This window comes from Malaclemys terrapin, chromosome 5 (assembly GCF_027887155.1).
Source record: "Malaclemys terrapin pileata isolate rMalTer1 chromosome 5, rMalTer1.hap1, whole genome shotgun sequence".
NCBI lineage: Eukaryota > Metazoa > Chordata > Testudines > Emydidae > Malaclemys > Malaclemys terrapin.
The window spans coordinates 34,407,650-34,424,003 of NC_071509.1; the positions used below are offsets into that span (position 1 = coordinate 34,407,650).

General features: G+C 42.3%; 1 protein-coding gene across 2 annotated transcripts in view; it reads left to right on the forward strand.

The window, feature by feature from the left end:
- LOC128837774 (cytosolic beta-glucosidase-like) overlaps nucleotides 1-16,354 on the forward strand; it is a 108,369-nt gene that overhangs the window by 49,397 nt on the left and 42,618 nt on the right. For both annotated transcript variants that reach the window (XM_054029280.1, XM_054029279.1), the window contains 2 exons: nucleotides 4,563-4,747; nucleotides 11,646-11,873. In XM_054029280.1, coding sequence (XP_053885255.1) covers nucleotides 4,645-4,747; nucleotides 11,646-11,873 — 331 coding nt within the window. In that variant the 5' untranslated portion in view covers nucleotides 4,563-4,644. The remainder of the gene's footprint in view (nucleotides 1-4,562; nucleotides 4,748-11,645; nucleotides 11,874-16,354) is intronic.

Sequence of the window (16,354 nt, forward strand, 5' to 3'; positions counted from 1 at the left end):
TAGCTTGTGGTCCACTATTACCCCTAGATTCCTTTCTGCCGTACTCCTTCCTAGACAGTCTCTTCCCATTCTGTATGTGTGAAACTGATTTTTCCTTCCTAAGTGGAGCACTTTGCATTTGTCTTTGTTAAACTCCTGTTTAACTCAGACCATTTCTCCAATTTGTCCAGATCATTTTGAATTATGACTCTGTCCCCAAAAGCAGTTGCAATCCCTCCCAGTTTGGTATCATCTGCAAACTTAATAAGCATACTTTCTATGCCAATATCTAAATCGTTAATGAAGATATTGAACAGAGCCGGTCCCAAAACAGACCCCTGCGGAACTCCACTCGTTATGCCTTTCCAGCAGGATTGGGAACCATTACTAAAAACTCTCTGAGTAGGGTTATCCAGCCAGTTATGCACCTACCTTATAGTAGCCCCATCTAAATTGTATTTGCCTAGTTTATCGATAAGAATATTATGCGAGACTGTATCAAATGCCTTACTAAAGTCTAGGTATACCACATCCACAGCTTCTCCCTTATCCACAAGACTCGTTATCCTATCGAAGAAAGCTATCTGATTGGTTTGACATGATTTGTTCTTTACAAATCCATGCTGGCTGTTCCCTATCACCTTACCACCTTCCAAGTGTTTGCAGATGATTTCCTTAATTACTTGCTCCATTATCTTCCCTGGCACAGAAGTTAAACTAACTGGTCTGTAGTTTCCTGGGTTGTTTTTATTTCCCTTTTTATAGATGGGCACTATATTTGCCCTTTTCCAGTCTTCTGGAATCTCTCCTGTCTCCCATGATTTTCCAAAGATAATAGCTAGAGGCTCAGATACCTCCTCTATTAGCTCCTAATATCTAATTATAGAACACACCACCAGTGTTTGTCCTGTTTTTGACAGTCTGCCCTGAGATTGGCACTCACAGTCGTGGGCCTCTCCAGACAGTGTGACAACTATATCATAAAATTTACTGAAATTCGGATACATTACAGTTTAGCTCCTGCTTGCCATTCATTAATTTATGCAGAATACAATTGTTTGTCTGGAAGTCCTGAAGATATTTAGTAACTTTGTTTTCTCAAAATCTGTTCCATTATTTTACCAGGGATAGTAATTAAACTTGAATGGCAATTTCCACTTTTCAGACAAGCCTCAGGATCTGTGAATGTCCATATTCAGCAGTTTCAGTAATAAAGTCTTGCTTCATAAGCAACTCTGGGTCTGTTCTGTTTTTGGATTGGAGAGTTGAGGAGAAGAAACTTGCATTTCCATACCAGCATAGTGAAGTGTCTGTCTAATTGTGTCATAATGAGAATTAATTTTTTTAAATAACAATAATCTGGGATTAGAAAAGGCAGATCCGATCAGGGATAGTTCATTTTAAGGATACATCTTTGTTTATAATAACCAGTTCAGCCCAACCGTACAGACAAAATACCAAAGCAAAACTCTGCTGCCTTCATCATAGAGCTTGTCTACACCTAAAAGGCTTCAGCGGCGTAGGTGCACTGATGCAGCTGCACCACTGTAGCACTTGAGTGAAGACTCAACTATGCCAAAGGGAGGACTTCTCCCATTGGTGTAGGTACTCCACCTCCCTGACAGGTGGTAGTTATGTTGACAGGAGAAGCCCTCCCATTGACATAGCACTGTCTACACGGGGATTTAGGTCCGTATAACTGCATTGCTCAGACCTGTGTATTTTCCACACCCCTGAGCAAAGTAGTTATACCGACATAAATTGTGAGTGTAGACCAAGCCCTAGTGAGATACATACATTCTTGATTGGGTTGGTGACTAGCCCTTGAATTAATTACTTTCAGGCCTCACTGACTCAATAAGAAAAATACCTATCTGGGTACATCGAAGTAAGGACCAGCTCAGTCTTGTTCTGGGAAAGCCTGGTTCAAGTCCATCCAGCTGAACTGTGGTCTGTGCCACTGCAGGTTTAAAAACAAAAATGAGCCTGGGCTGGAACCAATGTGAATTTGGGTATGGATGTGCAAAGTTACTAGTTAGATTCAACTCTGGATTTGTATTAGGCTCCAGACAAAACACTGGAATATTGGATTTCGCATTGGATTGGGTTTGCTAGAGTGGGGAAAGAAAAAGCTGGGAGTGAGGCTGGAACAGTTTGCTACTAAATAGCATGGGGGCAAGAAGAGACTGTCTCCAAGTCCTGCATCTTTGGCCTGGTCTACACTAACCCCCCAATTCGAACTAAGGTACGCAACTTCAGCTACGTGAATAACGTAGCTGAAGTTGACGTACCTTAGTTCGAACTTACCGCAGTCCAGACGTGGCAGGCAGGCTCCCCCGTCGACTCCGCATACTCCTCGCGCCGAGCAGGATTACCAGAGTCGAGGGCGAGCACTTCTGGGTTCGATTTATCGCGTCCAGACAAGACGTGATAAATCGAACCCAGAAGTTCGATTGCCTGCCGCCGTACCAGCGCGTAAGTATAGACAAGCCCTTTCTGTCTCTGCCTACTTTTCAGACATAGTCTGTTATTTCATCATACCACACCCACTCTGATTGATTAATGATGGCAGATTTAGTGGCCTGTCTGTCCTCTTCTACCACAGCTATGTCCAGCCCCTTTCCATGCTGCCTGTTGTACCTAGGATACCTTCCTTGAACTGGTTCCCCATATCACTGCCCTCCATGGGTTCAGATCCTTCCTTAAGACCCACCTCTTCCACAAAACCCACAAGAGTCAATAGCGATTCTTTCTTAAATAACCTATTTTGTATGTTTTACAGAGCTGCATATTCTTACTACAGTGACAACTGTCTGCCATTTCCCCACTCCCATTGTTTAGTTCCCCACATATTATGTCACGTATGAAATTGAATTGTGTGTTCTACTGGGCAGAGACTTTGTGCAATCTACAATCTTTGTGAGGCACCTAGTGTAATGTTGACTGTTGTAAAATTATACATAGTTATTCTGATTCATGCACACCCATTAATCAAGATATATTATGTCCCATGGTGAGTTTCATAGCTAACACCTAATGCTCACCTTCTTGGATGTTGCAAGGTGCTATCTGGTATTAACCGCTGTGAACTTAAATTAACACTTTAACAATTTTATCAGTACATTTCCAAGAAGGCTGCTTCCACGGGAAGAGTTGCTAATACATTGCATCATTTCCCGTCCTCCATTTATATAAAATGTGTAAAGGAGAATGGATGTTTGACAATACCATACATCAGCACATGCTTTTGGAACATGTTTGTATGAACTGCCTCAGTCCCCCTTAGTTCCTTTGTATTCCAGGGATATTACCTCTAAAGAGTGACAAAACTTTGAGAGATATTTGAGGAAATGCGCTCCTGTTGTGAAATGATTTATTTTATATTGTATCAGCACAGTCTGGCTCTATAATGTGCACTTTTGGAATTAATTCAACTGTTCTACAACTTTATCCTGACCTTTTTTCTGATAAAAGTTGCTTGTTTCTTTAAAAAAAAAAAACACCAACAAAAAAACAGTTTTGGTAAGAGATTGCACATAACTGCATACATGCTTTTCAGGCAATGTCAATTTTTTGTCTGATTTACAATGCTATATAAATTATTATTAATGTGTATGATGCATTGCAGTGGTAGATCTGTTTGTAACAGATCCCCACCTGGAAACGTTTATCAATCAAAGGGTACAAGCAAAGGCAAATAATGCAACACAAGACAGAAATACAAAGAGTTGGGTGTCATGGCTAGCATCTGAATTTCTAGAAGGCGTATGTAGCCCAGTGGTCCAATAAATGGGGATACTGACCTTAGCGTAAATCAATATGTGTTTACTGTAATCCAGAGAGGGAAAACAGCTCTTGCAGTGCCTGAAAAATAAGTTGCAATAGTGCCATCTAGTGTGCCATGTCTGAAGTTTCACACATTTCAGTTAGCTAGGGGCTTATACTTTCAGTCTAAGAGTAAGGGAGCCTCTCTGGGGTGCGAAAAGAGGCAGAGGGCAGCAGTTTTGAGTGTCCGTCTATAGAGGGCCTCCTCAGACTCTCTTTGACCAGGTGCAGTGAATACCTAACCCTAGATAAATAGAGGAAACATACAGCAGTCACAAGCCTGATAGTTACAATTCCACATACTGGGGGCAACGGCCCTTCCCATGTGCTGCAATGTGATCAGACCAGACCAGATCTGGGCCAGGTACGGAGTGGGGACATGGCGGGGACTCAGTGCCAGAAAAAGAGTGGGGTCCAGGTTTGAGTGACTTACAGGAAAGTGGGAGGAGCTTCTGTCTGGGTGGCTCAGCACCTTATTCTGAGTAAGTAGCTCTAGATATGGGTAGTCTGGCAGCTTACATGGGCAGGGAAGGACAGAGGCCTGATCTGGACAGCCCAGTATCTTGCACAGGAAGGAGCTACTTATATGCGAGGCCCTTGTAGCTTGCTGCACTGCTGCCCCTCCCCTTTCAGTGTGTGTGGAAGGCTGAGCTAAGCCTCTGTGTTCAGATCATGAGACATGCAAGATATGGTTGCACCAATTTATCCTTCAGAGAGTGAAGCTGGAGTTTATGTTTCTGTGTTTGTGTTTGATACAGAATCTGCGTATGACAAGTGGAAGAGCAGTCCGTCCAGGAAGCACGGTGTCAGCCCCACAGGAGGCCCAGATTCACCAGCCACATGGCTTCAGCTGCTCCTGCCCCTTGTGGCTGGCACCCAGAAGACATTTCTTTCCCCAGCGGATTTGCTTGGGGTGCTGCTACAGCAGCTTATCAAGTTGAAGGTATCAGATTTCCACATGCCAAAGGAAGGAAGAAGGGGGGTTAAATAGTTTTAAAGCACAGATGGGCCCCAAGTCATGAAGTCTGGATCCAAAAATCAGCAATATTGAGAGGACAGGTGGAGGGGATGGGATTCTGTGTTCCATTTTGGCCCATTGCATAGTTTTTAAGTCTTGTGTGGCTCCATGTGACATTTCTCACTTAACTGCTCCTTGCCCTGAACAGTTGGGGTGGGAAAACCTATCCCCAAACCCCAGAAACAAGACCAGATGGCAGGCGGGGAAAATAGGTGTGCGTCCCTCCTCCCAGTGATCAAGGTGAGAGAAGGAAGCAGCAGCAGGTTACATTCCCACTAGGCTTTCAGTCCCTCCTTTCTGTTGGGGTAGACATGAGCAGATTGCTTGGCTCGCAAGGGCCTCTTCATGCCCAAAGAAGTGAGAACAGGTGTGCATATAGGTGACAGTCATAATTAATTCCCCAGAAGCAGGTGTTGGGGGGAGAGTCACAAGTAAGAACCCATCTCCTGGAAGCATGAAGGACACCAAACTGGAAGGTCAGTGCTAGGACTTTGGGATCCCCTTCCACGGTGGGCAGGATTTTCCTGTGCTCAGTAGAAGCCTTGCCTACATTTCCTGGGACTTCCATGATCACAGGGAAACTCATCCACTGGTGCCGAACTTCTTCTGGAATTTGCTTTTAGTAAGCAGAGCTCAGCCATCCTCAGTTTGTGAGTATGTCCTTCACATAAACTTCTATAGTACCTATTCAGAGGACTGAATGACAGTGATCATCTCTGGTGAATCCCCATGAACAGATGGAGGGTAGGTCACTGACCATTCCGTGAGATTGTGAGAGGGTATGGGATAAGGCTCCCAGACCTCCCACATGTTTGTGTGTGTAGCTGGGGCTTGGGAGACCAGCAGGGTAGGGACACCAGAGCCAAAGCAGTTGTTGGCTTATGGATGAGGGAGCAGTGTAAAGTAGAAGGGCCCAGCAAGTGTTTGTTAGTTGGCACCATGGGATAGTTGGGGGCACATGTAATCCGGTGTTAGTGAGAATGATGTGTACAGAGGAGGCTAGGGGAGCAGGTTTGGAGTATATGAGGTGGGTGTTGGAGGCAATGGGGTTTGAGAGACAGTGTCCCTGTAGAGATAGGAGACAGTAGAAAGCAGGTTGATGAGAAGATGACAACACTTCAGGGATTTGGAGGAGCCTCAGGCAAGTGATCTGACTGGGGCAACTGGAGGAAAGGCTGCAGGGGAACCCTTGAAGACCAGAGAGTGATAATCAAAGCTTGGAGCAATGGAGGGAAGGAGATTGGGGAACTATGGCCTCTTCACTCTCTAAAACCCGGTAAATACAATATCAGGTTTAAAACACCATCCTTGGGTCTTAATTCTAAATCCTTTTCGTATCTCTCAAGAGGGGCAGGTCTCAAACCACAGAGGGGGAAACAGCATAAATTCAGCTTTACCTGCAGGTTTGAGGTGGTGGGGAACTCGGGGAAGCCCAGCCTCCTGTCTCTTTCTTACCCATTTTCTCCTGCTGAGGACAGCTTCCATGGGCCCTGGGGGAGTGTAGGAACTACTCCTTTATTCTCTGGGCTGAAATTCACATGGAAGTTTAGTAATATATCACATCCTGCCTTTTGAGTGGCTAGATGAGTATTGGAGCAGCACTGGGTCTGCAGATTCCTTAGGTGGCAACTGGTGCCATGCATGGCATACGAAACACTTGGTGAATCATGAGCATTAGAGGCCCACACACACTGCAGAATTTACCACTCATGGAGGGCGCCATTGACAGGACATTGCTAATCCTGATTGATCTGGACATACTACTTTAATCTGGAAAAGATACAAGAAAGTTGTCTGTCAACTAAGTGGAACTCCAGCTAGATGCTGCTACAGATCCTGTTTCCTTATGCTGGTCCTGGTCCTGACCCCAGCATTTATCTCCTGGCTCTGATACCAAGTTTATGATTTGGTTTTGCCTTCTGCTTCTTATTCCTGGTTACCTGACTCTAGATTGACAAATGACTCTGATTCCTGATGTTTTGCCCTGTCTTTATCCACTAGGCTGGCTTTTCTTCTTCTAGCATTTGTAGTGCTTGCTAAGCCACCCAGAAGAGGCTTCATCTGCAGAATGAAGGGCCCTAAGGCCACCATGATGTGACGGGTTGGACTCCTTGGGAAGCCACCTGATATGCTGAGATACCACTGAGTCTATCTCTTCTGCCAGCATGAGCCCCCTTTAACCTGAGCCAGGCTCTTAAAACCTCCTCTAACATACACACAGGCAGGGCCACACGCAGCTGCAGATCAGCTCTGGGAAGACTCAGCTTATGGGACTTGCTCCAGCACTCAGATGTCCACCTCCCCTGGAGTGCAGACCCAAACATATATTATGAAATTCGCCCGCTCCCTCAATGTGGAGAGAGGTGTATACACTTCTTACCTCCCAGTCAGAAATTACAGAAACTGAGTTTAATAATAAACAAAACAAACGTTATTAACTATAAAAGGTAGATTTTAAGTGGTAAAATGGGTAACAAACAGAGCAAAGCAGATTTCTAAGCAAATAAAATCAAACATGCAAACTAAACTAGTTTCACTAAAGAAATTGTTTACAAATAGTATTTCTCACCCTAGATATTGTTACAGGCAGTTTGCAAAGTTTCTGTGGTTCAGAGTTACAGTTATATTCCTTTTCAGACTAGACCCCTGTTTCAGTCTGGACTCTCCCCTCGCCTTTCCTTTTGCAGTCTTTCTTCTTGGGCAGACAGGCCATGGAGAGGAAGAGTCCTGTTTGCCTTCCTCCCGACCCTGAAATAGTTTCCCAATTTGACCTCCCTGGCTGTAGACTCTCTGTGATGAATGTGTGGAGGGGCTATGTTGCTCAGAACTGGTATGGTACCTGTGATGGTATGCCCGGTCAAGCTCAATTTGACATCAACCAATTTAGTGTGAGGTGAACAACACCACACAGGAGCACAGTATTCTGCTGAGAAATAGCACAGTGCCAGAGCTGATGTGTGAAGTGTATGTGAGCCTGTGTCCCAGATTGAACTAGCTAATTTGCTGATTCGATTATTCCTAGTCCTGACTTTGGCAGCAGTGTTTTTTAGATGGTCATGGAAAGTCAAAGAGCAGTCCAATGTGACACCAAGGTAGACAGGTTTTGCCTCATGTTTCAGTTGTTTGCCATTAAGGAAGACATCTAACTCACCTTTAGTGCTTGTGTTGTGGAGTTGGAAGATGCTCAAAACTGTCATGGTCATACCTGATTGGAGGCACCAACTGCTTCAGTAGGCTGCCATCTTGGCTAAATCTGTGTTCAAGATGTTCTCCAATTTGATGAAAGAGAATGACTGGGTACCACAGCAGATGTCATCTGCATAGATAAACTTGCCTGACTGAGTCAGTGGCAGGTCATATGTGTACAGACTGAACAGGGTGGGCACAAGCACGAAGCATTGGGGTAAGCCATTGGATTATCTTCTCCATGCATTTGTTCTGTCTCCCATATGTACCAGAAAATGACTGTCACAAAGTAGAAGTTCAACAAAGTCTACTACCCATGCTGGAAGAACTCCTAACAGTTTTACCAGAAGTCCAGTGTGCCATACTGTATCATAGACCTCTGTCAGGTCCAAGAAAACAGCTCCTGTTGAAACCTATTTTCTATGTATGTAGTGAGGCCTAGGACTTGGTCACATATGCTTTGACTCTTCTGGAAGCCAGCTTGGTTGACAATGAGAATTATCTCCACCTCTGGAGACATACGCTGGAGGATAAGCTGCTCCAGGACTTTAAAGATAACAGATAGCAGAAAGATTGGTTGGTAGCTTGCTGCATTGTGTGGGTCCTTTTCGGATTTTAGAAGAGTGATCACTTTTGACATCCTCCAGATTCAGGCTGGCTGCCCATGATCCAGCCTTGACAATGAGCAACTTTAATGTTTTCTATAATTTTTGATGGAAATTCCCAGGGTTTTATTTAAAAAATATTTTTAAAAAATCTATAATGTGAAAATATTCAGCTAGACACTATAGGAAATACCCTATCCCCACAAAACCGAAGAGGTCCACAGGGGTTAACTCACTCTTCAAAGCCTAGGAGCTGTGCAGCTTTTACCTGACAAGGCAGTGTGACTGAGTCAAGAGTTCTTGTGGAGTCCCAACTCAACTGTTGCACATATCACAAGTTGCACAGTGAATGAGGTGAGGTCTCAGAGTGTACTTTATTTTTCACTGTCAGCTATGTATTTATGCACAGTTCAGCCTCCTTCACTCAATATATTTCAAAGTGCTAAAAAAATCATACCAATTGTACTCTGTATGCTCAAAATGCAGCTTTCAAAGGTGCATGACTCAGTCAAATCAAAATCAATTTTCACCAGAACACTCCAAGGCACTTCTCCTTACGAGGGCCATTTCTATGCTAAATTTCAACTCTGTACTAGAGCTCTTAAAAAAAGAGAGAGAAAAATTGCAAGAATTTTTAGTAATGGTAAAAACATATTTTCTTCACTCACTCTGTATAAGCGAGTTGAGCTATACTTAGCAGATATTCACCTTTGGGTGGAGACCAAGTCTAGAAAACTTCAGCCCAAAAGGTGAAGGTTTTGGAAAGGTACACTTGAGTGCAAAGAGATAGTCTGGAAAAGCACATAAAACCTTAAAAGTAGTGGGCGCTGATATTCCTGCTGTAACTTAATTTTTAAAGAAGAACTACTCCAATGCATTCCATTTTAATAATTGTAAAGACTGAGGTATGTGCATTGAAATATAGATGGTCTATAATCATTATTTTAAATATTTGAGGGCATATTAATATAGTCTAGAGTGATTTGGCCAATCAACTGTGTGTACAATAGCTGAAATGTATGACCAGATTCTGACCTTTGCTCTTGCTCAGTCCTGAAGCTGGCCTGGAGGCCAGTTCAGCCCCGGCGTATCTTATAGTGGCCTCAAACAGCTAGTTTGTAGCAGCCCACTCTGGGATGCTAACACTGTCTGAGAACCACCAAGGTGCTTCTGCCCTATCCCATCCAATCCCTGGCACTCTCCCACTTGCTGAGTAGACCGGATAAAGAAGGTGGCAGAGTTTGTGCCAGTTGGGGATTCCTACATGCCAGGGGAATTCTTAGCTGCCAAGAAGAGCACTGCAAAGGGGCCATGCTATGGCCCAGAACTGGGCACCTTGAATCTGGTTTTGGGCAAACAGAATCTGCCTTTTAAATACTCTAAATCCCTTAAATAATACAAAATAATTACTCTTTACTTTACTTTGAGTGTTTTCCTGCGAGAATAATTTGAATCTTTACTTAAAATGTAACTACTAAAGTCAAATACTACCCATGGAAAACTGTCAGTACTGTATATATCTGAGAATACCTCAGCACTGAGTCATTGTGTTGTAGGAAAACTTGAATCTTAAGGGACACTCAGAGTTGTTAGATCTAAAAATGGACCTAGTGTGAAGGCTGTCCCATAGAAGAGCTCAATTTACTGAATAACCTTATGTAGCCGTATTGGTGCTTGTGTGCTGTTACAAAATTCTATAAAGAACATGAAATATGACAATGATCTTTCAGAAACTAGGCTACAGAAATGATATTACAGATTCTAGTAACGCTTTAAATTAAGTGTCTGCAATATGCTTAACCTTGCATTAAACTTAAATTTAACAAGACAGATGTGCATTAAGGACTGAATCTACTTTAGGGAGCAATCTCACATTGGCAGGGGATGGACTTGATGACCTCCTAATAGGGCTCTTCCATTTCTAATTTCTATGATACTAATTGATTATTAAAACACTTTTATTGAGGATTGATATGTAGCTATTATATAGGTATTAATCTTACAGCCAACTGATATTTAATTTATACATGATTTTAACCTACAATGTCATTTTAGTTTTTAGACAGTAACCCAGGAAATATGCATTAACTGGAGCTTTGAAAAATTTTGCTTGTAAAGGAAACTGGAGAATTTTGGCATATTCTGAGTTTTGTGATTTGTGTTGCAGGGATGGGGATTTCCAGGACTTTTCACATTAAACATTTGCACATATTACAACATGGTTTTGCAAAGACTGCAATGATTGACATAAAGAAATCTGCATTTACTCAGTTTATACACCATGGTATCTCAGATCTCAAAATATGGCTAAATACTGAATTTTTAATGGTGATTTCTGTACCTCAGTTTTCAAAAGCACTACAAAATATCCCAGCATAATCAGAATGCAGAAAATGGTGCAGAGATTGTGAACGTTTAGTGTAAAATTTAGTTTAGTGGAAATCTTTGCAGTTTTTCCGTGAACGTTTGTCTAAGCAAAAGGCAGAAGTTTCACAGAGCTTTGTTATTAATTCATGTTATACATGCCTAGGGCCATGGCTCATAATGGCATTCCTTTCTTCTTAACAGACTGTCAGGACTTTCAAAGGACATCCAGAAAGCCATAAGTGCCTATTTGTTGGATGTATTTTTCATATCCTAAAGGCTTTCTTTGATATGGTCAGATCTTTTACATTCATGGGTGGAAGTTGCATTAGCAAATACTTTTTATTAATATCTCAGAAGATTCACAAGCATCTGATCTTTGGCTAAAAATAATATGCAGTGTGTCAGAACCTCTGTAAGTGCTGTTTGAAACAGATTTTTCAAATAGTGAGCAGTGACAAAACCATGAATAAATGCAGAACTTAATACAAATGTTCTATAGCTTGAGAAAAAACTATTCATTTTAAGTGAAAGAACTGGAGAAAGCCCTGCTTGATTTGCTTACAAGGTACTGAGATTCTTGTGTCTACTTTATGTGATAAATATTTACATTCAACATATGTCTTTTGATGTCAAAAGTGTAATGATTCAGTTTTGTTTTTAATCAGGAGGCTGGAATGCAGATGGAAAGGGCCCTAATGTTTGGGACACATTCACCCATCAGGGAGGAGATCGAGTTTTCAAGAACCAGACTGGTGATGTAGCTTGTGGCAGCTACACTCTGTGGGAGGAAGATTTGAAATGTATCAAACAGCTTGGATTGACTCATTATCGCTTTTCTCTTTCCTGGTCACGTCTGTTACCTGATGGGACGACAGGTTTCATCAACCAGAAAGGCAATTGTTTCTTAAAAATAGAAGGTTGCAGCTTTAATTCAAGGTTATTGCTGCAGTCTGGCATAATTAATCCAGTATGCTATTCTGCAGTGTAGCTTTGAAATTGCAACTTTTTTTCAGAGTAATTATGGGATGATTTTTTATAGGTTTGCAACAACTTCCTAATTAATACTCTAGATCCTTTGGATATCGTGATCTTTTGGGATGGGATGAGTATTATGTTCCCTACCATTTATTTTTTGTCTGTTCTAAATTTTTAAAAAAGTGATTATAAGTTGTTCTATTTCATGGGATTGTGTAAAGTTACAATGAACCCCTGCAGAACTTGCTAAGCAAATAAGAGGAAAAGTTTCTTATGGAATGTAAGTAAACAAAATCAATCAATCCCATATTTGACAGTATTGGCAAATGCATGTGGATAGTGTATCAGCATAATCTACTGACATTCTGAATTGCACACTGAATAGCATACATTGTCTAAGGCCTGGTCCCCACTAAGTCCCCAAATCGGACTAAGGTACGCAAATTCAGCTACGTTAATAACGTAGCTGAATTCGAAGTACCTTAGTCCGAACTTACCGCGGTCCAGACGCGGCAGGAAGTCTCCCCCAGTCGATGCCGCGTACTCCTCTCGGCGAGCTGGAGTACCGGCGCCGACTGTGAGCACTTCCGGGATCGATCTGGGATCGATTTATCGCGTCTTAACCAGACGCGATAAATCGATCCCAGAACATCAATGGCGTGCCGCCGGACCAGCCGGTAAGTGAAGACTAGGCCTTAGTAGGACAGACTTTTCTGCAGGTACTCAAGCAATATACTCCTTAGCTGGCCAATGAGAGGGGATCTCACAGTTCATTTTTATTATTTGTTTTCCAGTAATGGCTGTAGGTTCATTCAGGACAGGGTAGGCATTGTGCTAGATGCTGTACAAACACACATGAGAAAAAGAGACTACAAAAGAGCTCCAAGGAGACTATATAGTGTAAGACGGCAGGACAGGAATAGGGTGGGAGAAAAGAGATGCAACATATACAAAGACTGATCAAATTGATGGTTGGCAAATATGTTGGTTCCACATTTGTTCTTTTTTTAATTTCAGAGAGAATCGGCAAGGGGAAAAGGTCATGGCTGAGTTAATAAGCAAAGGACGGGAAAGGCAATATTAAGTGCATAGGAAAAGGAAACAGGGTGAGGAGGATTGGAGGAGAATGCGAAGACTAGGGGGAGTGAAGCTACATCAGAGAGACTGTGAGGAACAGAGTCAGAGGAGGGGTCTGAACAAACAGCCATCAGCAGAAGGAAAACGTCCCTAACAAAACAAAAGGAAATAGAATTGGATGATAGCTGTGTCTCAAGCGTTCCTCACCCCTTTCTTGTTGCTACCTGGATTCCCCACTCCTTCTGGGAAGATGTCAATCTTTGTGCTCTTGGGGCAGCCTTCACCGTGGGTGTTCTTTCCTCTCCCAGTTCAAGACAGGGAAGGGCTAGAAATAGAATGAGGGGGGAAATTTATAAGCAAATTCCCCACTCCAGGGCTGTGCAGATCCATACACACAGAACCAATAATGTTCTGCTAAGAGTGTTCAGGTTGCAGAATTTGGGTTGTCCATGCAGACCACTATTCACCTCTTGCATTCTGCAGATCACAGCTTCTGCCATAAGGAGATGGTGGACATGCAGGAGCCATGAGAGTGGGTTCATGCATCCATAGACAGCAGACCAACCAGCCATTTCCTTTTTCACAGCATGATGCAGGACTAACTCCAGCCATCCGAGGAGAAACCACATCTTTGGGGTGTTCTAATAAGGACCAATTTGGCAGCAGGAGGAGGGGAGGAAAATGCACTTCATCACCAGCTGAATGGGAAAGGGATGGGAAGATTCCTTCCCACCACCACCAGAATTTCTAAGCATGAAGCCTGTGCCACGGGGCAGGATTCGCCCTTTAGTTTGGATGCTTTTCATAGTGTATGGAAATTAAATTTGACTGAGTATCCTTAGTTTTTCCCCCCCAGAAATATATTTCAGGTAGCACTGCAGGCGCTATTCATATGCCACAGAGCTGCCTGTTGAGCAGGCTTTGTTATTTAGAAGAGAGAGTGGAAGATAGAGTTGGTAAGAAAAAAAGCTAACCACATTTTGACCAAATTCAACTAACATTTTTGAAAATGTTCACTTGATCCCTCTTTTAAACAGCTGCCTGATTAATTTTATGAACTTTACATTTAGCGAAAGGGCACTGGATGGGCGTTTCATTAGGCAGGAGCTCACTTGTCCTGTGCAGTGATCTGTTGAAGCAATTGTAGCTGCATATCATGGAAAGGCCACTATCTTCTGTATAAACATTTCTACAAAGAGCATGTGAAGAATTAGAAACCTTAAAGCAATGTCCTTTTAAATAAAAACCATTCACACAAACTGATTCACTACCAATTTCACACCTAAAACATGGGACATTTGGAAAAACCTTTAACATTTGTTTTCCAATTGTAAGGGGGTTTTCTTCTAAAGGAGCAATGTTGTAGGGGTTTTACTCCTATCTAATGTCAGGTTTAAACCTACTGTGAGTTTATTTTGTTTTTTATGTAGTGGCTGGTTTTTGTTTTGTTTTATAATTCTCTATGCCCTGTGTTCTCCAAGGAGTGTTGTGTATTAGCTGCAGAATGGCAGATTGCAGTGAGGAGAGACCCAGAACTGGCAGACAGTGTGTGTGGTTTATTGGACCCAGAACATAATTCTCTTCCGTGCCTGACTTCAACATTAGAGTAGGATCAGGAGAGAAGGAGGCAGAAAAGAAGAGAGAAATGGGGCCTGTATCCCTGGCAGAATGGGTACCACCCCCAATCTCAAAATCACATGGCAATCAATACCAGCTCCAGTGACGCACTCTGACTCTCCTCAGGGCCTTAACCTATTCCTTTCCCATCTAGCAGGTGATTTGAAGTGCATTTTCCTCCCCACCTCCTGCTGCTAATTGGTCCTTACTAGAACACCCCAAAGATGTGGTCACTCCTTCGAACACATACACACAAATTGCCAGAACTCTATATGCTGCCCTTCTTTGCTCTTTTAACTGATCCATAGGTACAAATGTAAAAATGGAGTCATCCCAGTTTTAGCATTATCAGGTCACCAGATATTTTTATGACACCGATGATTTCCAGTGATATAGCTGCATTTCTCTTTCTGGATCACACAAGATTATAAGCTGTTTTCAATAATTAATTGAAATCTGAAAAATGGATATTTGATCGCTTTTAAATTTCCCAAATTCTACTGAGTAATCTGTAAAATTACACAGGCCACCTCTTATCAATTTCTAGGGAGTTTTGCTGTCGGTGTTAAAAAGAGGATGCTGTACCAGCAAAGGACTTCTGTTTTGCCAACTAAGGGCTAGATGTAGAAAACACTTACTCCCACCAGAGAGACCCACATGAATAGCCCCATTGAAGCCATGTGAGTCACTGTCACCAATGGGAGTAAAGGATTCACAATCTGGCCCTAATTGATTATAAATTTGAACTTTGAAATTATTTTTTCAAGAATTAAAGGAACATTTTGATGACTTCTGCCCCCAGACAGACACATGCATCTCCCCAAATTCTTATGGGGTTGCAGCTAGAGAGGAAAAACAATCTGCCTGCCAAGCTTATTGTAAACAAGCCCATCAAATCTTGCTGTGATAGTGGATGTGCAGGCACTGGTCTGCTTGCTAGAAGATGAACACTAAGTCTGGGGTTCTGAGTTTATTGCTGCATCAGATGTTGGATTAAAAAACAGTATGAGTAGAATCCTTGAGACAAGACCAACCATATCGTACAACTGTGAAAGCAGGATAATTTTAAGGGCTAACACTGACAATGACAATGTAGACCAGGGCATCTGTGTCTGCTTTTTTTTTAAACGTTAGCACACATTGATGCCGAAAACCAGTGCAAAGAAGTAGTTAGCATAGTACCAACCCGTTCACTCACTAATACAGGTGGCCTGTTAGTGATTCATTAACATCTCTTGTTACTATATTAAAAACAAAACAAAACTCTATGAAGTTTCCAAATCATATACTTAGCTAATATATGCAACCTTATTGTTGTCCGCTCCTTTCCTCCATTGTGTTCAAGTCTTCAAACTGTCAAGTCTTGTCCCAGGGCCTAAGTCCCATTTTCAAAAGAGATTTAGGAGCTTATGTGTTAATGACACGTAAGTGCCTAAACCACTTTTGAAAATGGCACACCAGTTCCTAAGTCACTTAGGCAATTTTCAAAAGTGAATCCAAGTCTCTGAGGCAAGTTTTGCCTTTTGCCTCTATGGCACCCGCATAAGGCACCCTCTGTCCTGACTGGACGCTTTCAGTTTAACTGTAATATAAATAATAATTAAAAGTTCATATTATTAGTAGGAATGCAATTGGGAAAGTCTAAAGTCAGATGGTTCTTGTGAAGGAGCAAGCTAACTGTTAGCCCACGTCTGAAAAAGTAACA